The 25,147-nt window shown below is 46.8% G+C and overlaps 1 protein-coding gene across 3 annotated transcripts in view; it reads left to right on the forward strand.

Annotated features, from left to right (window-relative positions):
• The window catches only part of CAMSAP2 (calmodulin regulated spectrin associated protein family member 2), a 130,621-nt gene that overhangs the window by 19,275 nt on the left and 86,199 nt on the right, over positions 1-25,147 (forward strand). For all 3 annotated transcript variants that reach the window (XM_056844158.1, XM_056844155.1, XM_056844156.1), the window contains exon 2: positions 3,714-3,973. In XM_056844158.1, the coding sequence (XP_056700136.1) occupies positions 3,714-3,973 (260 nt within the window). The remainder of the gene's footprint in view (positions 1-3,713; positions 3,974-25,147) is intronic.

The raw sequence follows: 25,147 nt of genomic DNA on the forward strand, positions 1-25,147 counted from the left end.
GTTGGAGACCACTGTTTTAAAGCATAGTTTGTACCCAGCTTGTTAACTGTGGCGCCACTCCAGGCCTGACCGCTGCAGCAGAGGATGCTGGGAGCTGCTCTGGACTGTGTTTTGGTGTGACATTAGGGCTGCTAACTAGACAGGAAAAAATGTTGCCTCTCTTTAATAGAGGTTTAATGAATGAAAATGAGCAGTTGAAGCTTTTAATAGCATGAAGTTAAATACTGTCACCTGGTAATTGCAGATGAAAGGGATATTATAGGGACAGCTAGAAAGACCGGTTTAAAAATTGGTGACCCTGTGTAAACAATTACAGGTATACTTCTTAACATTTTAAAATTATTTTAGTAGGTATACAAAACAAACAAACATGACCCAAAAATGAAAATAGAATTATTTAGACCCAGTGTCCAAATGAGCAGAATGAGACTGTAAAGGGAGTTCAGTTTCCATAAAGAAGTACATTTTATTTTGGTCAGCTTCTACAAGTCTTTCTTTGATTTTGATGCAGTAGAAAAGAGCAAGAGTCCAGTAGCACCTTAAAGACTAACAAAATTTCTGGTAGGCTATGAGCTTTCATGACTCACAGCTCACTTCTTCAGATACCTTTTGTTCTTTACTTTGGCTTACCTTGGAAGAACCTCAACCAGTCTGCTATTCAGGGAGGGGCTGTGGCTCAGTGGTAGAGCAACTGCTTGGCATGCAGAAGGTCTCAGGTTCAATCCCCAACATCTCCAGTTAAAAAGACTAGGCAAATAGGTGATGTGAAAGACCTCTGCCTGAGACCCTGGAGAGCCGCTGCCGGTCTGAGCAGACAATACTGACTTTGATGGACCAAGGGTCTAATTCAGTATAAGGCAGCTGTCATGTGTATTCATTTAGGGGAGGGGCTGTGGCTCAATGGTAGAGCCTCTGCTTGGCATGCAGAAGGTCCCAGATTCAAACCCTGGCATCTCCAGTTAAAGGGACTAGGCAAGTAGGTGATGTGAAAGACCCCTGCCTGAGACCCTGGAGAGCCGCTGCCGGTCTGAGTGGACAGTACTGACTTTGATGGACCGAGGGTCTGATTCAGTATAAGGCGCTTCATGTGTTCGAGACAACACTTTCTCTTTTTTGCATGATACCTTGCTTACAAAAGCACCCAGTAGCAGCCGTGGCTGCTAACCTACCTGACTGACTTCCGTTTCTGTATTCCTTAGCTTTACTGTCTTTCTTCACAGAATGAATGCTGTTTTAAGTGAATGGCAGTTTTAAGTGAGATATAAAAGCTTTTGTTTCCATTACTTAATTTCAAAGATGCAAACAAATCTGCTTTATTAATGCAACAAATTGTTTTATTAATAGCAAATCAGTCCTACCTTCTTCTGGGTGCTTTCCTGTAGCTTCCATTTACTCTGTCAAATTCTTCTGCACTCTTTTGTAGAGTCTTCAAGATCTGTGTGTACAAGTCATCTACAGCAGCATCATTGTATCACATGTTTTTCTAACTCATCTTGCATACGTTTATTTAAACTCATCTCATGTAAATCCATACCCAGAACATTTGTAGGATGAATTTCCCACTGTTCTATGATTCAAATATACTGGTGATCTGGCAGATTTTATTTTGTAGGGTGCTGCAATGTAATTCTTATAAAAATATGCCTCTTGCTGACTTTCCAAATTGCGAATATTAATAGGCTTTTGTCAACAGCTGCACAGAGGATTAATCCTCATTTTTAAAAAACACCATCCCTGCTTGAGTAATAATAATTCTTTTATACATTATTACTTCAGCAGCATTCAAATGTTGTGTCACACGCATGTGGCAAAATGCCACTCCATCATAGAGAGCAGTCGGATTTCAAATTGTTCAGTTTACAGATCCATTCTGATGAAAGTTGTACAATAAATGTAAAGCCTATCATACAAGTGCTCAGACCATCACACCAAAGCTTGTATTTTTCGTAACACTCTACGTAAAATGGGATCACACAAGAACCTGGACAAAATCCAAAGAAGGCTGAATAGCTCAGCCTAGGATGGATGATCCTACTTGAGGCTTTCTCAGGGTATGCAGCAGGGTTTGAGGATAATAAGCAGGTGCAAATTGGCAACAGTTAATTTTCTGTTTAGAAAAAAATATATAAATCACATATGTAAACAGGCCATCAAGACCCAGTGTCCCAGGTGAAAGGATCATTCCCTGTCTCTGTTCAACTCAATCTATACTTTGCAGTGCGCCTTAGCTGTCTCTTCTTCCAGCTAGGGTCACCTGAAACAGTCAATTAAAGACTTGTCAATTAAACTTTAGTCAAATGGTTTTCCTTGTTCCTCTGCCAAGGCTTTGTTTCAGGCCTAGTTCTCTCTAAGGTCCGGTGCTAAACCTGCATCTGGGGCTATAATTTCAGACTGTGAGTAGAGGCTCACTCAGTAGAGAATTCCCCTGTATAAAACAATTCCCTTATTTAGAAAACTAGCATGTTGAGAAGAGAAGCTCTGGTTGTCTCCACAATGAGCTTTTAAATCATATGAGGTCCCACCTGCAGTCTGAACATACAAAATAGTTGATTTGCTGCCTCATTAAAAACTAGGCCTCACCCTAGAATTTCGTTGTCTGAGGAGGAGAAAATTTCTCCACAGAATATCTTTTAAATGTAATGTGATCTACAAAGGAATTGTGGACGAACCACATTTTTAGTGGAGAGAGCGAAGTCAGAATATCGCATGGAGGGCCGCCAAACTCCAGGTAGACATGTATGCCTGGCAACCGGTGAGAGATGGGGAGGCAGGTACTACCTTGGGGAGGGGGTCAGTAATCGTTGCCAGCATGTGATGACATCACTTCTGGCACAGTCTAGAAGTGCTAGCATTCTGCAGGGGTGATGTTCTAGCACTTGCCCAAAAGCTTTATGGAAACCATACAGTTTGGGGGCTAGAGTGTCGCGCTGGCACAGGCAGTAGCCAAAATTGCTGGGAATTTGCTCACCATAAGCCAGCACCTAGCCAGCCTAAGTTGGGGCCGGGAGTTCTCTCAGGATTACACGTGGTCTACAGAGGCTAGTTGCTCTGAAGAAAATGGCATCTTCAGAGGGTAGACTAGAGTATACCATAGATTCTAGTGGAGTTCTTCCTCAGATTCTTCTCTCCACAGGCACCGCCCCCAAACTTCCAGGAATTTTCCAGGCCAGTGTTGGCAACTCTATTCATTGCCACTGTTGTTTGTTTTAATGCTACTAATTACAAAGAAAGAGCATTACATATTCCGGATATGAAAGGAGCGCATTCTTTTTACTTGGACAGAACTCAGGTTTTGGGGAAAGAGTCACATTCTTTTCCTATGTTTCGGGGGAAATAACCAAGGTAAAAGAGCGTTGTCTCAGTCTATTTCTAACTGGATAGCATTTGTTATTAACGCTTGCTATGCAGTAGCTAAGGTTGTGTCTTTTGAGACACAGTTGACCACAGCACATTAGTTTTCCTGCTGGATTTCTAGAGAGACATAAAACACAACTTCATAGATGTTGTCTTGGCAAACATTGCAGCATGGAGAAAAGCATACTAGACTTGTAATTTGAATGTTTCATGAAAAATACAGTTAGATATTTGCTCTTCAGTACTATAATGCTAGAACTGCAATAAAACAAGAAACAGTATTATAAACAGATTATCTGAAAGTACTTCTGCTAATTAGACTCTCTTTAATTTTTATTTTGTTATTTTATTTTTTTTAGAAAATATACCAGAGGAACTGCGAGAGCCTTTTTATACGGATCAGTATGACCAGGAACATATTAAACCTCCTGTTGTTAATTTGCTGCTATCAGCTGAACTTTACTGTCGTGCTGGGAGTCTTATTCTCAAGAGTGATGCTGCCAAACCACTCTTGGGTCATGATGCTGTTATCCAGGCCTTGGCACAGAAAGGCTTGTATGTCACTGACCAAGAAAAACTGGTAACGGAGAGAGACTTGCACAAGAAACCCATTCAGATGGTGAGTGTTGGCATCACATGTTGGTTTTGAAGTGTGTGTACAGTGTATGTGTTTTTCTGTTCCTACTGTCAGCAGTATTTAATTTTAAGTTTCACACATTAGCTTCCTAAAATGGTCATGTATAAGACACAAGGTAAATTGTCTTTATGCTCGTATTTTGTTTCTGCTACTAATTCAGCACCAGCACTCAAATGTAGTTTTGAAAATTCACTAGAGATGGTGGTTCTTAATGATAAAATGTTGACCTTGTTGACATTGCTACATCTAATAACAAGGTGAGTGGCTTGTGCCAGTCATGAATGCAGCAAAACAAGGCCAATCACCAACAAGCTAGTGGTTTCCAAGTCCCTGGGAGACTCTCTGAAGTATGAAGAAATATACAACTTCCTAAATTAATTAGGAGTGGTGGGAATACCACCAGATCTATCAGAGGAGAGAATATGTTTCAAGAGGCACAGCGTGTTGACAGTTTGAAGAAAGGTGGTGAGGGGAGATTACCCTGCTGCCAAGCCATAAGAATTTGTAGCACATTGGGGCGGGAGACGTTAGCCCCCCTCCCAATCTTTGCAATTCTCTAGCTTGTTTAATCAAAAATTATAATTTCTGCTACAGAAATTCCTAAAATTAGTTTTAGGTTAGAAATCATAAGCAATAATAAAAAGGGTTTGTAAGAACATAGCATGATTTATTTGGATACTTTTTAGAAGCTACTGAGGTAAGCATGCAACTATTTGAAATAACTAATTCAGCATGAGAGGCACAATCTTAAATAAATATGATTTTATTTTAGGCATTTATCTGCTTCCGTCCTTAAAATCAAGGCCATTTACATACAACAAAAATAAGCCATAAAATTAAAATCCTAATAATCATAAATCATGAAAGTAATGTTATATCAGCAGTATCAGCCCAGGGAAAGCACTTCTCAACAGGATGCGTAAAAACTGTTCCTTCAAAGAAGAATATACCAATGAGTCGCAATTGACTCATGGTGACCCTATCCAGGCAAGAAAGAAGCAGAGGTGGTTTGCCGTTGCCTTACACTCCATAGCAACCTCAGTCTTCCTTGATGTTCTCCCATCTATGAGCCCAGAATAAGCTTGGCTGTTTGGGCTGCTATGTTCAATTGAAAGCCAGTCTTAAAATAAAGGGCTTGTATTCTGGAATCCACATGTTTTCAAGGGCAAACCATTCCATCTGATCCCTGCTGCTACCTCTGTGCTCCCAGGGGAAGAAGTGTTCTCACAGTTAGTGTTCAGAAAGTTTTTGTAGTGCTGTCAAGTTGCAGCTGATTTATGGTGACCCCTTAGAGTTTTCAATGCAAGAGACAAACAGAAGTGGTTTTTTACCATTGCCTGCCTCTTCATTGCAACGCTGGGCTTCCTTGGTGGTCTCCCATCCAAGTAAGAACTAGGACCAACCATGCTTAGCTTCTGTGATCTGACAAGTGATTTGGGCATGCTACTTTTCACTAAAAACTGTCTTACCTATAGAACAGAGTGATCAGATGTTGTATACTTTTAAAACATTTTATAATTCTGGCTGTGTATACAGTTCTGGTCAGTTTATAATCTAAGATTACGACCAAAATTTAAGATATTTTCATCTTTGAAATGTGAATGAATGGCTAGTGTGATTAAACATTTTTTTCTGTTAGCACTGTTTGGAGGCGTGAGTGTGTGACTAATATATAAAGAAAATACCTTAACTGATAAAATGATAAGGCTGAATTTCTTTGAAAAAGAATGAGTCCTCAACAGTTTATTAAGGAGCTCATACATATTATCATGGTTGGTGCTGTGTGAATGAGCCTTGAAGTTCCTTGAAGGAACTTCAGTCTTCCTCTCATGAATGTCCTTCCCTCTTTTATGCATAAGAAGTAGATTTGTAACTAAACCATAGTTTGGCAGTTTGGATGAAACCATAAACTGTGGTTTGCTGTGGAAGTGGAAGGAGATTTGGTCATCACAGAGGAAGAGAAGGTTCATGTGCATAAACTTAGTTTCTTCAAGGCTCATTCATGTAGCATCTAACTGATTTATTTGTTTGTTGGAAAGCTTTTATGCTGCCTCTCCAATGAAGCTGCTTGAGGTGGATTACAAAATAAAACATAATTAAAAACATAACACATCATAAGTAAAAACCCACTGTTCAAATACAGCAAAGCATAAAACAACATAAAATATGAAGCAGCTTAAAATGGGACTTAAACATTCCTCAGGCTAAAAACAGGCTATAAAATGATGTTATAAAGATCAGCCCCCCAGTTAAAAGCCTGGATAAACAGAAACATTTTGGCCTGGTGCCTTAAACTTAAGCTTGACAAGACAGAGGTGCTCTGGTTTAGTAGAAAGGGAGACCAGGGATTTGAGATCTGCCCTGTCTTAAAAGCGGTCCCACTCCCCATGGAAAGCCAGGTTCGCAGCTTGGAAGTGCTGCTCGAAACAGCCTTTCTCTTAGAAAATCGAGTGGCTGCTGTGGATAGGAGTGCTTTCTCCCAGCTTCAGCTGGTGTGCCAGCTGCACCCACTCTTGTCTAGCCACAGTGATCTATGTTTTAGTTACATATAGACTGGACTATTTAAATGCGCACTAATTGGAGCTACCCTTGAATACTGTTATGATGTATTATGTTAATTTATATAAGCCACCTTGAGTTCTTGTACGGTAGAAAGGCAGTTAATAAATGTTTAAAATTAGGGGAAGGAATTGGCAAAAACTGCTTCCTGAAACACTCTTGTACCTATGGAAATGAACTTCAGAATCAAGTGTGGCATTTTATCACTGCTTCACTGCTTTTTTTAAAGTTTGTCTGTGAAAACTGGGGGCGGTGTCTAAATTATGACAACCCCACATTGCATTATATTGCCCTTACTTTCATTGTACTTTGAGTAATAAGATCCCAAATTCTTGATATTAGAAAGTTCATGAGGTTAACGTGTTGTGTCAGACTTGAATAAGATTGTGAGAGAATCACCCATCATGAAGCTAAACAAAAGTATTTTGAGGATGAGAGAATGTATTGCCAGGAACGTGTATGAAAATTAATTAACATAAATTAAACTTAAGAAGAGAGGTATCAATACATCATTTTAGACATATAGCTGTTCCTGTAACTTTGATACAGCTGTTTTGGGGGAAGTCTGCTTTGGTAGGATTAGAAGTGTATTATATAAAGAAATATATATAAAGAAATTATGTACCATTATAATGCATTCATTATATAAAGGAATAATGCACCAGCATGTTTTGATATCGGGAGGGCGGCGGTATCTGAATATGTGCATCCCAAAATAAATATGCAGTTGGCTCTAGTCTAATATAGCTTCAGAATTGACGTGACACCCCAAAGGAGAACTGGTATAAATAAAATCATGATTGATTGGTATGTGATTCCATACAAATAGTTGGTAATATAATAAGCAACTCGGAAATCTTGTGCATATATGGTGCCATATATGACTAAAATGGGGTGAGATTACGATGGATAGTCGTGTTAGTCTGTCAATAGCAGTAGAAAAGAGCAAGAGTCCAGTAGTTGTAGTATAATGGGGTGAAGATGTTTGCTGGATTAGAAAATATGAACTTTCACTGAACTCTGTTATATTACTTTGGAATTGTTTGAAGATTAATCATGAGTATATGATTATGAATTTGTGACAAACTTATTGTGTTAAGAGTCTGTACAGTAAGAAAAAGGAAAAGTCCATTGAATTGTTGAATGTCTCTTTAAAACATGGCACATATCAGAAATTGTTTAACCATTCTTCCAGGTTTTTCAATTAATCTGTACAAAACTGGGTCTCTTTATTCAGTGTTGGAACAAGAGAGAATTGTTCTGCAAAACCAGTTACTTTCTCTGTTTTTAACCTTCGCACAGTTTAAAATATTCAGATGTTATATAAACAGATATTTTAAAACTTGTTAAAAATTGATAGGCAGCCCATTCCGGGTGGGGGGGGGGTGGATCCGCGGCAGCTGGGAGCAGTGCAGCTACACCACCTCCTCAGAGCCTTCCCAGCTGCCGTGGAGAGAGAAAAGGCATTTTTAAATGTGAAGAAGGGTGAGGGCGGGGTCCCAGGGAAGGCACCTCCATAGCCCTTGCTAAGCTTCGAGGGGGCCTGGACAGTGCTTCCTCGGACCAGTCAGAGGGGGAGCCTGAACTGTCTTCCCCCTCTGTGGCTGCTAGCGTGTTTGTGTCTCTGAGCTGACGGCAGCCAAGTTCTCCTCACTGGCCTCCTCTCCAGTCCTATATAGGGCAGCCTTCCCCCTGGCTCCTCCCCTCACGCTCCCAGGCTCTGCCCTAGGAAGTACATATAGGGGCCTTCCTGTTGGAGCCTTCTCTAATTCCCCCTTGATGGTGCCTAAGGCACTTGGTTCAATAGGCCTGCTGCAGGCCCGCTTGTCCACCAGAGCTGGCTGGTGGTGCGGGGTGGGGGAGGAGCAGTGCAAGCCTCCACAACTTGGGGCTGCATTCCCTGATGAGCTGGGCTGCAAGAGGGGCTCCGTCAGGCTGTTGGCTATCCGGCTTCGGTCAGTTCTGGCTGCTCGACATGGCTCCCTCCGGGTGTGGCTCGCTCTGAGCAGCTCCGGCCACCTCGGGCGCCTTAGAATGTCCTGGGAATGCCCCCCCTGACGCCAGCGCGGGGTTTCCCTTCTGGGAAATCCCTACTGGCATGGCTGCACTGGCATGCATGGCTCCTGGATGCCAGTGTGTTTGCCCCCATGCTGGCATAGGTGCCACCAGGCACGGGGACATGCTGACTCCTGTGAGCTTCACCCCTCACCCCCGGAGTGTACTCACAGTCTCTTTGAAAGTAGTTTTCACAGCATGTTCCATAGCACCCAGGAATTCCTCTGAGAATATCAATTATGGTGGAAAAGGTGCCTGAGAAAGCTTGTCTGCTACAACCAGTCTATAGCACCACGTTCTGAGATTGTTTCCAGAGAACTGTAAGCAGAATTCGGCTTGTGCCAATGGAGCTTTCCCACTTCTCCCCTCACTCTGTAGTCTCTCTGTGTACTCATATAATAAAGCCGTTTTAAGGCTGAAATGTCCTCTGGATTAGTATGTGAATAGCATAGGAGGTTACAAGTGAGAGCGTCCCCCCCAAGCATGAACATAGTGCCTCCTACTAATGCAAGAAACCTTTGGTTTCCACTTTGTTGCTGTACAGCTAAGCATGGGAATCTTCGTGGTACAGAATTCACTGTGAAATGCTTCTATTGCCAGAATTCTTTGCAATTCACAAGAATCATTTTGGCAAACAAACCTGTATTCAGAAGGTTTGAAAATAGTTTAAAAATCATTGGCTTAGAATAGTAAAAAATAAATATGTATATGGGGAATTAATGTTTTCATAATTTAACTTAGGAAGGCAGAAAAATTCAAATGGTACAAATCTTAAAGTGTAAAGAATCACAAGAATACGATAGTTCTCTTTTCTTTTCCCTGTTGGGTGGAGCATTTTGTTCAAGATGAACAACTTATTTCTACATGAACAACTTATTTATCTGATGCTGTAAATCCTACAGAGGATCCTTTCTTATGCGTGTGTCTTAAAACTGTATCTCGTGTGCTCCCATTACTTGCTTTTCTATGTAGGCAGGATATAGGTTGTACTCCTAAAGTATAATTGGTGGTGATTTAATATGGCTGTACTTGAGATATATGATTATTCTAGTCCCTGTGTCCTGGTTTTTCAGCTTCATATGGTAGATTATGTATAGCCTGTGAAGTGCGTTATTTCATTGCTCATAAAGGGTGCGTCTTTCGGGTTCTATGTACTTGATTGGTGTTCTGCTGAGGCTTTCTACTGGAGGCGAGACTACTGGTATGAGTAACTAGTTTCATTGTTTTCTGTTTCAAGCACCACAAATAAAAATTTATTAATATATGTTGTGGGAATTGCTTGAGGCTTGTCTCTCAACTAACCCCTTTCCCACAAGCAAGGACAGAGTAAATAATGAAGGCAGGGATTCCCAGCAGCCCTGCAGGATTTGTGGGGATGGGGAAAACAACATTGTCCATAAATATGGCATCCATTTCTGATGTCCTCTTGACTACATTGATGTGCGCCAATTGGTGGCCTTTTGGATTTTACTATGCTAATAATGATGTTTGGACTGCTGCTACCAACTCTCTGTTGGGACTTTAACAGCGCATTCCTGAGCCTGAAGGGTGAAAGCCCTTAGGAGGCCAGGAAGGCTCTGTGCTGGAGTTCGGGGGTCCCATGCTGGCATCTGGGCAACTTATGCTGGCGTTAGTGGTCCCAACGCTGGCGGGAAGGCCTGGGCGCCACCATGGCAACACGACCCTGCTACGCCAAAGGGGCCTTCCGCCGGTGTCCTGGGAGGTGTCCTGGGAGGTGTTCTGGTGTTCCCGGGGCAGGCCAGGGGGAGGAGCTGCCATTAGGCAGCCTCCTGTCCCCTTTCACCCTGGGAACGCCGGCGCGAAGGAGAGCAAGGCTGCACCTGCTTTTTAGCAGGCACAGCCTCACTTTTTTCTATGGGGCGAAAAGGCACCGTTTCACCCAAAAAAAGCATCTAAAAGGCTTTTTTCCCGGCATTCGGGGAACGGCTTTAGGAGGCGGCACAGCAGTGCCTCCTCTCCGCCATCCATGCACGCCGAATCTCAGGAATGCTCTGTAAGCCTGGTTGTTCAGGTTCTTTATTTCAACAGTACTGCCTACAGAGATGTAAGATGGAAGCTATCATCAGGGCTGTATGAATGGTGTAGTACCACATAGCTGACCGTGGCAGGTTCTGTGCCCAGAATAAATCATACAAATTATGTTATTTCCATGAGTCTACTGTGTATAGTTCTGTTGCTCAGGTGCATGTTTTTGAAGTACTTACTCCCGCCCCCACAGCAATGATTGGGTAAAGGGCAAGGGAAGAGGAGCTAAGGAAAGCAGCCATAATAATTAACAACTAGGCTTACATGGCAAGCAAAGACAGGAAATACCAGAAATGGGTGAGGGGTAACAGGAACAACTCAAGATGCTTTGGTGCCTAAAGCAGAAGATCCAAATGCCCACCCCATTAAGATTATGTTTATTTAGTTTTACTAAGTTACTAGATTGGCAACCCTCTCCTTCTTTATAAAAGATAGCTTCCCAAAGTGTTAGAATACAGCTGAATAAAACACCATAAATTCAAATGCCACCCACAAAAACAGTATGGCCGCAAAGATAATTCTCCTAAAAAGAGAGAGCTCTTCATACCCAGCAGCCCACAAAATATCCAACCAATAATAAATCATAACATATTTCACTACCCTACAGGAATCAATGACACTAGAGCTCTATTTAGATAAAGGCCCATTGAAATAGAGTTGCCTTGCATAGGTTAGGACCCTAGTCAGAGAAGTGGCTCCTTACATCTTCTCTGGCAGATTAATGGCCACTGCAGAAAAGATAGCAAAATTATTATAATTAACAATTTTCTGCCATTTGCGATACCTCGGAATTTTGCAATCAAGGTGGACCCCTAACCTTGCCTAATGGTAAGCCTGGTCATGAAATCCTATGCACACCTACTTGTTTACAGTTCTTAGACATCTTTAAAACCTCATTTTTATAAATTTCTCATGTGAATTTACCCTACCCTAGCATTCTCCCAAATTTTTCAACCATTGTGACTGCACCCTGTTTGTGAGTTGGAACACAGGTGCAAACTCTTAGCTGACAGGAAAGGGGTCAGGGTTGAGCCATTAAGTTCCATGCACAGAGTACTTTAGTACTTACATATGCTAATAGCTCTGGCAGAATGTTGCTAGAATGTTGCACTTAAGGGGACAGAGACTTCTGAGAGCCAAATAGCTAAACAGTAAACCCTTCCTCTTGAAGCAGGAAGGGTTAAATGAGTGGGGGGGCAGACTCTCCCAAGTGGAGAGTGGGGGGGGGTAGGTGGCACCTCTGGGTATTCGTTACTCTAGAGGTGTCTTTCACATGTTCCATTGACCTAGCCTAGCATCTATCTTTATAGTCCACCCTTCCCCCCCACACACACACACCAACAACTACAAATACCCATTCATATTTGGAAAAAGGGTTTATCAGTGTTCCACCTTCTGGGGTAAGTTGCAAGTGGGAGGTTTCTAAATCTAGTCCTCTTTGTTACCATGACCTTGGTCCTAATCAGTGAACTGCAGCCAGTTTGCTATTCCAAACTGCAGCTCATTATTTCAAACAATTAGTCATAACATGATAATATCTGTCTTGTCTTGAGAAAAATGGGTTTCTTTAATGAGAACTCACTTTGCCCTGTTTTTCTGAGTCCTAGCATAGCCTCTTGCAAGAACACTGTTGAGAGTAACACCTGGGTTTGATGATGGTGCAGACAGCCTGCTTGGGTCTCCAACCTTTGCTAACAATTGACATCATGATACAATTAAAAAGGGTACTAGCCATACATGGAGGTCTTTGTCTGAGGGCAGGGAGCTGTTCCTATTGGCAGCAGAGGATAGGATTCGCAATAATGAGTTTAAATTTGCTGGTGGAAAGGTACCGGATATTAGGATATTAGGAAAAGGTTTTTTACACTAAGAGTTGTTCGACAGTGGAAACAGCTACCTAGGGAGGTGGTGAGTTCCCCCTCATTGGCAGTCTTTAAGCAGAGGCTGGACAAGCACTTGTCAGGGTTGCTCTAGGCCAGGGGTGTTGAACTCATTTGAGAGGAGGGCCGCATATAACATAAATGTCGGTTGGTCGGGCCAACTATGCGTACCAAATAAATAAATAAATAAATGCATACATACCATTAAATGCCTGTGTCTTCTATAAAGTTAGGATCTCTAGTCCCTCGCATTAATTTTTTTTCACATTTTAACGGGGGTGGTTGTGGGTGGCTGCCTTGGCTGGTGAGCCCACAGCTGATTTGCCAGCCCAGAACTGGACTGGGGAGGGTGGCTGCCTTGGCCAGCGTGGTGTAGTGGTTAAGAGCAGTGGAGTCTGATCTGGAGAACCGGGTTTGATTCCCCACTCCTCCACATGAGCGGCGGAGGCTAATCTGGTGAACTGGATTTGTTTCTCCCACTCCTACACACAAAGCCAGCTGGGTGACCTTGGGCTAGTCACAGTTCTCTCCAAACTCTCTCAGCCCCACCTACCTCACAGGGTGTCTGTTGTGGGGAAGAGAAGGTGCTTGTAAGCCGGTTTGAGTCTCCCTTAAGTGGTCGAGAAAGTCAGCAAACAAAAACCAACTCTTCTTTTTCTTCTGGTGAGCCTGTAGCTGGCTTGCCAGCCCAGATTTGGACAGGGTGGTGGTGGCTGAGAGAATAAAATAAAAGAATAAAAAAGAGGGAGAGAGAGGGAGAAAAAAAAAGAGGGATGGGGAGGGTAGGTGGCTGGGGTTGCAGGGCATTGCAGCCCTGCTGTGCCTAGTAGGGGATGGGGGTTGCGAGGTGAGGCATAAAGAGTGAGCCTGCCGGGCCGCTTGTCCCTCCTGCACCCTGGAAAGGCGCGGCAGGTGAGCGTGCCGGGCCGCTCGTCCCTCCTGCATCCAGGAAAGGCAAGGGGAGGCGCGGAGGGCAAGTGTGCCAGGGCGCTTCTCCCTCCTGTGCCCAAGAAAGACGAGGGGAGGCGCGGAGACAAACGTGCTGGGCCGCTGGTCCCTCCTGCGCCCTGGCGAGGGGAGGCGGAGGGCGAGCGTGCAGGGCCACTCCTCCCTCCTGTGCCCTGGAAAAGTGAGGGGAGGCGTGGAGGGCGAGTGTGCCGGGCTGCTGGTCCCTCCTGCGTCCAGAAAACGCATGGTAGGGAGGGCGAGCGTGCCCCTCCTGCGCCCGGGAAGGGCGAGGCATGGAGGGTGTGCGCGCTGGGCTGCTCGGGGCTCGCAGCACCCGGAAAGAAAAGCAGTGGTGGGGAGGGTGGGCGGTGGCGGCCCGCTCAGCCCTCCTGTGCCTGGGAAAGACAGGGCGAGGTGCATGGGTGGGAGCACAGAGCCACTCAGGCTGGAAAGGTCGGGAGGAGGATAGGAAACCCAGAAAGGGAGGGGGAGTGGGGGATTGCTGCCTCGGCTTACGGGCCGGAGAAGAGCCCTCCGGGGGCCGGATCCAGCCTGCGGGCCGCATGTTTGACACCCCTGCTCTAGGCCGATCCTTCATTCAACAGGGGGTTGGACTAGATGGCCAGTATGGCCCCTTCCAACTCTATGATTCTATTAGTATTTTGACTATATTGTCAGTAGACAATATCCAACAGGCCAATGAACCAATGGCTCTGTTGTCTGATCATGTGAGTGCTGGATAAATATGATACTACAATATAAGAGCTAACAGGAGGAACTACTTCTTGATATATTGCCACAAATAACAAATATTGTGGTTTATAATATAGTGGATAATCTAGAGAGGCACTATATTGCACTGGTAGCTACCCCTTTCTAAAATGTTAGAACATCGCTTGAAGGTGCAGAGATATTCTTAGTGTACACTGGAAAGTTGGTTTTGCTTGATAGAACAGCTCTATCTCCTAATATGGAAAGGGTTGCTGAAGTTGACTTAAGAGGTATGGGACTATAGTATAAACAGAAGTTTAAGCCTTTGGTATATGCAGTAGTGAACCATGGGGAAAGAGAACCCTTAAGGACTACTATAACCATCAACCAGGAGGAAGCTGTTTTTACTTGTACAGTATTTTTTTTTCTAATCTGGATTTTGTACCTACAGGGGCAGTAGTTACACCTGCATCTTGAGCAAGAGTAATGTGATGATTGTAAAGTGCTCTGCTGGGACCTTAGACAGCTACAGTTTTGCCTTTGCAAGAGGGATTTTAATAGCCCAGGGCTTAGGGTGAAACATGGGAGCTGTGTGAATCTTTTCCTTTGAAAATAGTTTAATGGAGCTGAGGGGTCTGAATGTGATTGGAACAGTGCACAGATGCTTTTCCTCATGGGCTGTTGTTCAGATCAGAATCATTTACTTTAACTGTAAGAGATCCTAAGCATTTGTCCTTGTGTGACACATTGGATCACAGAGATTCTAGATCCGTGTTGGCGAACCTATGGCACGCGTGCCGGACTTGGCATGCGGAGCCCTCTCGATGGGCACGCTCCCTGGACTACCCGCCGCCCAGGTGGGCGGCGGGGGCTTTGAACCCCGGGCTTTGAACTGCTCCGCGCTGCCTGAGCAGTTCAAAGCCCCCCCTTTCCTGGACTCCTCGCTGGGAGGCGGGGGGTTGAACCCCCGCGCCTCCCCCCCTCCTCGGGCTCCAACGCCTGGCGGGAAAGCACGTGGGATCCAAGTGGCCGGCCGCTCCTGCGGAGGGAGGGGGGACCCGGTGGGCGGCTGCGATGCGTGCCGGCCGGAGAGGCGCCTGAAGGCCGATCCAGGTGAACCCCCGCGGGCGGCGACGGGGGGCTTCCTGGGCGATCGGTGGGGGACACTCACAGCCCTGTGGTGGCGCCACAGCCCTGGCCCAGAGAGACGGGGTCGGGACCCCCCCCAAGGCCGCCTCCTCTGGATGGAAGCGCTCACCTGGCGCCAGCTGCTGAGCGGCCTCTCTGGCCCCTGCTGGCTCCTCCCGGCGGGGGACCCCAGGTGCAGAGGCAGGAGCCAGCCCCGCGCCTCCCTCCCTGCAGGGCGGCCGATGACGGAGGGCCCCCCCGAGCCTCGCCAGCGCTCTCCCCCTGAGAGCCCGGCCGGCGGACCAGGAGCGCGCGGCGGAGGGAGAGAGGGGCCGGCCAGCCGGCTGGCGCCGCTTTGGGGCCTCCTCCTCCTCCTGCCGGGAGACGGGCGCCCAGCAGCACCACACAGGCCGGCCAGGCGGGGCTCAGCAGCGGCGCCTCCACTGGGCAGGCAGATGGGCCCCGGGGCAGGCAGTCCCCGCCAGCATCTCGACTTGAAAGGCACCGGGCAAGGAGGGGACGCGAAAGACCCTTTCCTGCCAGAGACCCTGGGGAGCTGCTGCCGGTCAGAGGAGACGAGACCGACCTGGATGGACCAAGGGTCTGATTCAGTGGCAGGCTGCTTCATGTGTTCATGTGGAAGCTCCTACCCCCAAACGCTGGTGGGCCTGGCAGGTGCTTCTGGCCTGGCCTGGAGCCCTTTCCAACACCACTGCCCTCCCCAACTCTCCTTCTGCAGGGAGACCCCCACCCCCCACACACACCAGTGGAGAGCCAGCTCCCCCCTCTTCGGCCATGGCTGGTGGGCAGCAGGAGCTCAAGAGGAGCCGCTCCATCATCCCCTGCTTCCTGCTGGTGAAGGTAAGCCCTCGGCCAGCCAGCTGCCCTCTGTGGGGCCCGGAGGGTTGGAGTCGTCCTTTCCTGCCTAAATAAAATGGCGGCGCCCAGCCAGGATGAGTTTATTTCGCCCATAGATTTAGACCTGGGTCTCCTTGTCGCGGCGGCCCCGAGCCGCGAGGATTCCTCTAACCCCTCTAAAGGGGCCAATCTCAAGCGAAAGAGGAAACCAGACCCAAAGGAGGAAGCAAAAAAGAAGATTCGTTTCTCAGGAAAAGGAAAGGAGTCAGGCGCGGCTGCTAGCCGGCCACCGACCGCACCCGCCACTACGTCCGTGGCGGAGTGGGTGAAATTAGGCGCGGCTGCTAGCTGGACGCCAGGCGCGGCTGCTAGCTGGACGCCAAATGACTCGGAGGCTGCCGAGTGCTCCGCGGGCCCGTTGGAGGCAGCGGGGGCCCCTATGGCCGCCGCGGCTGCTAGCCACGGCCTCTCAAGCGGCAACGAGGCTCCCCACAGATCAATGGCTTCACCGCAGGGAACTGCTACTGGTAACATAACAGCGCTCACGGGGCTTCAGATGGTGGGGGGCTGGCTGCCTTAAGAGCGTGTCGCGGTTCGGGCCGTTAAGTGCCTACACTCTTAGAAAGGACCCCTTCCTGAGAAGGGATATGTTATCTTATTCAGCGAGACACCACTAGACCGGAATCAACGATTCCTAGAAACTTGTTATTGCTCCTAGGACATCTCTTGAACACGCCAATAAATTTATAATAATGGACAAGAGTAGAAGTATATAAAAAACACATTTATTTACATTATATAATATATGCTTGTTGGTTGCAAAGCCTTAAAATATCATATAAGGATAGACATCATTAGTCTTAAACATGTTTATGTAGCAAGTAATCATTCACATTCTCTATGCCTCCATAAAGGAGTATTTTAGTCAGAATATACTCATAAAGTATCCTTAGTGCAATGCACCTTCATTCAGAATATAAGGTTACAGAAATCCTGTCAAAATATGGTTAATTCTTTGGAGAAAGATTTGGTTAGAAGCATCCTAACTTAAATCATTGAAAACATCATAACATTTCTGTACAGAAGACACACTATACCTTGCTGTGTCATCTGTATCATCTGGAGTCCTTTAAGAGTCTAAGCTCTATGAGAACATATGAAGTTATCCCAGAGTATCTGTATTTGCTAAGTCTTGAATCCTTTAAAGACTTCTATTAATATTCTTAACTGATCATCATTAAGATCAGGCATTGTCTATGTACATGCTATGCATGCTCTTTCTAGTTTTAGACAGCAATGCTGAATATATAAATTCTATGTGTTAGCTTAAAGCTGTTTACAGTCTCTTTGACTATGCCAATCTGTGTATGTGCATAGTGCATATCTCACAGAGTACAGAGAGTCTCCTTTCCCTTCTCTGGTCTCTTGCTCTGAGGAGGTTCAGAAGTCCCTCTGTTAAGTAGAGGACGTTCTGACACAATCTCAGAGGTCTAGCTATTAGCCCTGTATTCAGGATGCTTCTTAGCATTGGTAAGCCAAATAGGCTTAGTTTGTAAGAATCCATAAATCTGATGGACTCTCAGTGTTCCAATACATGGAAAGATCACTGCACTTAGATTCCCATTCAAAGAATAGGAATTCTAAGGGTCTCTATCCTCTTCTAGGAATAGAGCAGTCTCACAAGAAGACTGTAAGTAAGATATGTTGAAATATCCAGATCTTGATACTTCAAGATATCTGAGAACTACTGTCCACGCAAGGACAGAGTTTCAATGTTTTACATCTCAAACCTTTTGAGATGGAGAAGTGTCATTCCAGACAGCTGCAGTCTGTCAGTCATAACACTCTAAAGTGCTAGCTGTTCTGCAGCTATATTTATGCTGTTTCTAGACCCATTAAGAGTGTTCCTTTATCCCCTCTTCCTTATCCTTCAAAAGGGTACCTTTATTCTCTCTTATCAGATACCAGGAGCTTAGTGGCATCTGCTCCTGTCCTCTGATATCTTATTGTCCAAATATGGACATCCTTCCCTTTCACTCCTCTGTGCTTAAAGTATAAACCCTCATTTCTGAGTTACATGATCACGTTACATATTTAATTTCTATACCATCCTCTTCGTTAGGACTATACGCATTAAATGAGACTACTTAGAAATCTGTAGCACAACGTTTAACTATATAACTCATGAAACACAATTATAGCTGACATTGTCACTTGCAAAGTGTCATTTGTTTACATTTAGTCAGCTGTATAGCCTTCAGAAGGCAAGAAAGCATATTACTCTTATCTTAAGAGAACTGTAATGCCTCAATAGCACAGTTTCAGCTATTGAGACCTTGAAAAGGCCTTTGAGATTCTGACATCTGGCAGCTGAGTCAGAAAGGTGACTTTTGCACACTTTATGGACAAAGTGCTTTACGCTGCCCCTTCAAGGGAAGGTGCTCAGCTCTGCCCCTTCAAGGACAGATCAGGGTAACTTTAGTAGTTAGCTTTGATAGAGCTAACCTTGAGCTAGCCTGTCAGCATGACACAGAGCTAGCCTGTCAGCATGACACAGACTTTCATTATACATTACACAATCCTCTATAGTGGCTCAGTTTGCATGATGTGTTTAAGCTCTATATGGAATTAATTCTGCACATGTTCACAGAAATACCATGATTATGTCATAGCCCGACACAAGCGGAGCTCACTGAGCTCATTAGAAGCGTCTTTGTGGATGGCTTGCAGGCGGCTCAAGCGACCCCTACTCCCTCTATTAGAGGCACAGAGGATTACCAGAACCCTCTAGAGGGACCCAGCACTCTTCACAGACTCAAGGGGCCTGGGAGTGAGAAGGCTATTGTCTACCAACCCTCTAGCCAATCCAGAGGGACGTTATGCAGCCCCAGTCCTCCCCAGACTCTTCAGACGATGAGAACGGGGAGGAGGAGGAGGACTCCTCCCCAGAGGAGGACCCCCCAAAACCAGAGGAAAAACAGCTCAGACTCTTTCCTCAGGAGGATTTCCCCTCCCTCTTAGCTAAGACTCTAGAGCACTGGTTCCCAACCAGGGGTCCGTGGACCCCCAGGAGTCCGCGAGAACTAAATTAAGGTCCACAAAACAAAGTTATAAACCCATAATAAATTAATATTTTCAATTAAAAGTTCTCTATTATAAAAATATATATTCAAATATTATTCTAAGTTTAATGTTTAGCTAACAGTTATAATTAAAGTTTATTTTCAAATTCTCGGAATTTTTATTTTGAACCTTGGGGTCCCTGCACCGAACAAAAAAGTCCTAGTGGTCCCTGGTCAAAAAAAGGTTGGGAACCACTGCTCTAGAGGCTTTGGACCTGTCTGAGACACAGGACCCCCAAGCCTCTGACAAACTTAAGGGATCAAAAGAATTTTTTCACAGACATACCAATCCCTCTCGTGTGATACCAGTTCCTGACTATTTCACCTCACTGATTACTGCAGAATGGGAAAAACCATTAGCAGGTAGACAGGCACCAGCCATAGCTAAAAAATTCTATGAATTAGCGCCTGCCTCGGCTCAATTGCTTCAACCCCCGGTGGTGGAAGCTCCTGTCTGTGCTTTACACTCTAATGATGTGGTGGCCAGGGATGGCATGGGGTCTATCAGAGATCCTCTTGATAGGAAGGCAGAGATCTCACTTAAGCGGGCGCATGAAGCATCTGCCCTAGCCATCAGCGCTTCGGTCACGTCGGCGTTAGTGTCCAGGGCAGCTATAGTTTGGACACGCAAACTACGTCAACTCATTCCTGAGGGAAATAAGAAAGCCCAGGAGGGAGTGTCCAGGATCCTAAGGGCGGTCACCTTTCTGGCCGACTCCTCTTTGGATACCCTTTCATTTTCAGCCAGAGCCATCGCCACTCAACTAGCTTCAAGGAGAGCCCTTTGGCTCAGGCCGTGGCAAGTGGACCATCATTCTAAGGCCAACCTAATGGGGTTTCCATACCAAGGGAAGAGGCTTTTTGGCGAGCAGCTTGACCCTATCTTAGTTGAGACTAGGGACAAGAAAAAGGCGCTTCCCAAGAGCTATAAGTGAGATCAGAAAACCTACTCTTGTCCCTTTCGCTCCTCCCACACCCTCCAGAGATTTCGCGGCGAACAGCGAAGGGGTTCTTGGAACTCTTTCAAGGGTTCCTTTCGAAGGGGAGGCCGTTATTCAAGGTCCCCACGTTACACCCAGCCCTCCGACAGGGCTGCGTATGGACCTCAACAGTCCAAGCAATGACGCCTCCATCGGTCCGGTGGGGTGCCGTCTCACCCGCTTTGCGGCGGCGTGGCAGATATCCCACGCGGATCACTGGGTATCCTCCATCATCGCTCAAGGGTATCTGATAGAGTTTCGCAAAACCCCACCTTCAAGGTTCATTTCCAAGACGCAACCACTAGGCAAAGAAAAACTACTTCGCACACAGGAAGCTATACAACACCTGTAGACATACAGGCCATAGAGCCCATCGAGTGCTCAGAGCGCTGCTCGGGAGTGTATTCCATGTTTTTCACGGTTCCAAATAAAAATGGGGACTGGAGAGCCATCCTGAACTTCAAGTGGGTGAACAAGTTCGTCATCTAAAAAAGGTTCAGGACGGAAACCCTGAAATCCATCTCGGAGTCCTTAACGCCTCGAGCCTTCCTAACCTCGGTGGATCTCACCGAGGCATATCTCCATGATCCCATCCACAGGAGTCACAGGAAGTTCCTGTTCTTCACCTGCCAGGACAAGCATTATCAGTTTTGGGCTCTACCATTCGGCTTAACATCTGCGCCGAGGGTCTTCACCAAGATTCTAGTGACCCTCATGGTAGAGGCCCGCAAGCAGGGGGTCCAGGTACACCCGTACCTGGACGACATCCTCATATGCTCACCTATGCAGGAGCTCAGTCGGGTTCACACTAACATCGTGCTCAAGATTTTACAGGATCACGGTTTCCTGATCAATTGGAGCAAAAGTCAACTGATACCTTCACAGAGACTGACTCACCTAGGCGTAGTCATCGACACCACGACCAGCTCTTTCATTCTCATGCCGGAGAAGGTGGAATCTATTTCCTCACTCGCCAAACAGATAGCATCTGCACCAACATTTCGGCTCATGGCATTGGCCAAGCTCCAGGGGCACATGATACCGTGTATCCCGTCGGTACCATGGGCTCGCTTTCGGGCAAGACCATTACAATGGTTCCTCCGTCCGTTCCAGAAGAACATTGCCAAGAAACGACACAGATTCCTCAGCCTCTCGGACTCTGCCCGAGCGAGTCTGGCCTGGTTGAAGGTTCCCGAGAATCTATCTCGGGGACTACAGTACATTCACGAAACACCTATCCAGTTGTTCACGGATGCCAGCCTGGCGGGATGGGGAGCGACTCTTCACGATCAACCAGCACAGGGTCTCTGGGAACCCAATCATCTGAAGAAAAGCATCAACTTCCTAGAGATCACAGCAATTTGGAAAGCCCTCCTGCACTTTGGCCCTCAGCTAGCTGGGGCGCACCTTCTCATCAGGACGGTCAACATAGCCGCGAAGGCGCATATCAACAAGCAGGGGGGCTCCAAGTCTTCCTCACTGCAAAAACAGGCCTCCAGGATCCTAGAGTGGGCCGAGTCCCACTTAGCTTCGATATCAGCCGAGCACATCCGGGGGGTTCAGAATGTTCAGGCTGACTGGCTCAGCAGACAACACCTCGACAAAACCGAGTGGTCTCTGCACCCAGAGGTCTTCCACCAGATCACCATCAGATTCGGCGTCCCGCAAGTGGACTTGTTTGCAACTCCAACCAACTCCCAACTCGAGAGGTTCTACTCCAGGTATCACCAAGCCGGGGTGGAGGGAACAGATGCCCTCTTGTCCCCGTGGCCGACCGGCCTGCTGTACGCATTTCCACCTCTACCTCTCATCCCCAGGGTGATAAGACGCATTCGGACTCTCCGAGCCACGGTACTAATGGTTGCTCTGGACTGGCCAAGACAGCCATGGTATCCGGCATTACAACAGATATCTGGACGGAAGCCGCCAGGGAGGTTGGATAGACATGACCTCTTAATCCAAGGACCGATTTGCCACCCGGACCCCGGGTGGTATCGACTAACCGTATGGCACTTGAGAGGCGGGACCTCTTAGGTCAAGGATACGATTCCGGCATCGTCGACACCATCTTGGCCTCCAGACGGCCAGCCACGCAACGGATATATGGAGCTTCCTGGAAGGTGTTCGCTACATGGTGCCACCGTAACGCAAAGGATCCTCTGAGACCTGGGGTGGCGGACATTTTATCCTTTCTTCAAGAGGGAAGGAAGCTCGGCCTTAAAGTTTCCACCATGAGGCGTCAATTGGCTGCTATAGCCACCCTGGTACCTCGTGTGGCCAAGTATCCTTTGACCAAACACCCTCACATCAGTGCCTTCCTTCCAGGAGAGGTTCTGAAACATCTTCTTGGCCCTCCCCAGACGACATGGTGGGCGACCCTTTTCCTGTCTCCCCATCCGATGATGTTAGGGCTTACAATGAACAGTTGGCCAGGAGGAGGACCCTATAATGGACGTCGTTTACTCCTCTGATGCTGAGCCTGTATCTATTCCCATGGTGAAAGGGATTAGGGAAATCGCCCTGCCCAATTGGTCCAAGTCGGCATCTTATCCCTTGATCCCCAGAAAGGTGGATAACCTTTATAGGGTGCAGGAACAGGAACATCGCTGCTTATACCAGCACCCTCAGAGCAGCTCCCTTGTAGCTGACACCCTCCCAGCTAGGGGCAAACCCGGCTCCCGTTCCTCCCCCTCTGACAAAGAGGGCAAGAAATTGGATCTGATGGGCTGCAGACTATATTCTGCAGGTTCTTTAGGCCTTAGGGTGGCTAGCCACAGTGCTCTGATGGCACGCTACCAAATGCTTCTATGGGAACATGCTATGCAATTGTTCTCCTATGTACCGGAGGAGAAGAAGACTGTGGCTAGGGCCATGCAGTCGGAAGGGCTGGGCTGCCACCAGCTTTATTCAGCCTGACATGCTGCAGATGCTGCCAGTAAAACTATGGCGTCCAGTATAGCGCTGTGGCGTTTCTCCTGGCCGAAATCTTCAAATCTGCCCCAAGAGGCTAAAAATAGGCTGGAGGACAGGCCTTTTGATGAGCGGGCCCTTTTCAACGAGGCATCTGACAAATACCTCCACAGATATAAGAAGGACAGGGCCGTAACCAAGTTCCTGGCCATTACAGCTGCATCGTCTCCTTCCACCTTTAGGTCAAGGTATAGACCTAGGCAGACCCCCTCTTAATTTAATAGGGGCTACCCTTTCCCCCCTTACCAGTATCAGTGTCAAGGCAGGCAACCATTTGCCCCCTCTGAATAGAAGAGGTTTCCCTCTAAGAACAGGAACAAGAGGAGTGATCGATCCCTGCAAAAAAGGCCTAACTCAAAATAAGGGCCACGATGACTGACAATAATTGTTTCTGTTACACTGCGCTTTTTGGACAGGTTGTCCAAGTTCTACTCTGGTTGGTGTTTCATTTCTTCTGATTGTTGGGTTTTGTCCATAATAAAAGGTTATTTTTTGAAATGGCATGACTGTCCTCCTTCCCTCCACCCCCCCAGAGGGACGTACAAGCTCCCCAGGAACTGAAGGCAGAGATCGCAGAATTACTGCACAAGGGTGCAATCAGCTTTGTCTCAAATGACCAGATCAGTCAGGGTTTTAGACCTCAAAGATTTTAGACCTCAAAGATACTATTTCCACATAGCCATCCATGACTCATGTAGAAAATTCCTTTTCTTCTCCTGCGAAGGTGTTCATTTTCAATATAATGTCCTACCTTTCGGATTGGCAACCGTACCTCATGTCGTCTCTATGTGCATGGGTGAGGTAGTTGGCTATCTAGCGACTCAAGGGATTGCTATTTTTCCCTACCTGGATGACTGGTTGGTGGTTGGCTCTTCCCCCAACGAGGTCCAGGACAGTATATGTATTACCTCACAACTACTAGACAAGCTTGGGTTGATCATCAACGATACCAAGTCAAGACTAGAGTCTACACAGAAGGTAGAATTCATAGGGGCAGTTTTAGATTCCTGAATTGCCATGATGTTTCCTCTGTTACAGAGGGTGTGAACCATTGAGTCTATGGTAGAGGCTTTTCAGAGGAACCGTTTTCAGAAGACAGTTCGTATTCAAAAGTTGCTGGGCCTCATGGCGTCCACTACGGCGGTGGTTCCTATGGCCCGGCTGAAAATGAGACCACTTCAACTATGGTTTTTACAGCACTTTCACCTGAATGTGGACAATCAAGGAGAAATGCTTTCAATTCCCAGAGTAGTGATTAAATCCCTAGATCGGTGGAGGCAAGAATGCAATCTATGTGTGGGGGTACGGTTTGGTGTGCATACACACAAAGCCCAAACATTTATGGATGCCTCCCTTGGGGGATGGGGTGCTCACTGTGGTCCCATGCAAGCTAAGGGTGCGCCCGGCGATGGCTGAGGCGCAGCCTTCCCTCGGCCACAGGAGGCCCCTTCAGGGCGCTCCTGGCTGGGGGGAGCCGGGTGCACCCGGCGGCGGCTGAGGTGCGGCCTTCCCTCGGCCACAGGAGGCCCCTCCAGGGCGCTCCTGGCCAGGGGGAGCCGGGCGCGCCCGGCGGCGATAGCGGCTGCGGTGGTAAGTTCCCCCCTCTCCCTCCCTCCTCCCTCCTCCCTCCCTCCCCTACCGTATTGACCCACGAATAAGCCGAAGCCGGCTTTTTCAGCCCTTTTTTTGGGCTGAAAAACTCGGCTTATTCGCGAGTATATATGGTATCTGTAGAAAGGGAATAGGGAAGTAGGAGAGATACATTCTTGTTACAAAATGCCATGGTGAAGATGTAACATTCCAGTCTCCTTTTGATGGTTAGAAAATGGCTAAAAGATGGTGCCCTGTGGGCTCACACTCTTATTTAACTTCCCTTTTGGGAGACAGCCACAGTGCAAT

This window comes from Euleptes europaea, chromosome 2, assembly GCF_029931775.1.
Source record: "Euleptes europaea isolate rEulEur1 chromosome 2, rEulEur1.hap1, whole genome shotgun sequence".
NCBI lineage: Eukaryota > Metazoa > Chordata > Lepidosauria > Squamata > Sphaerodactylidae > Euleptes > Euleptes europaea.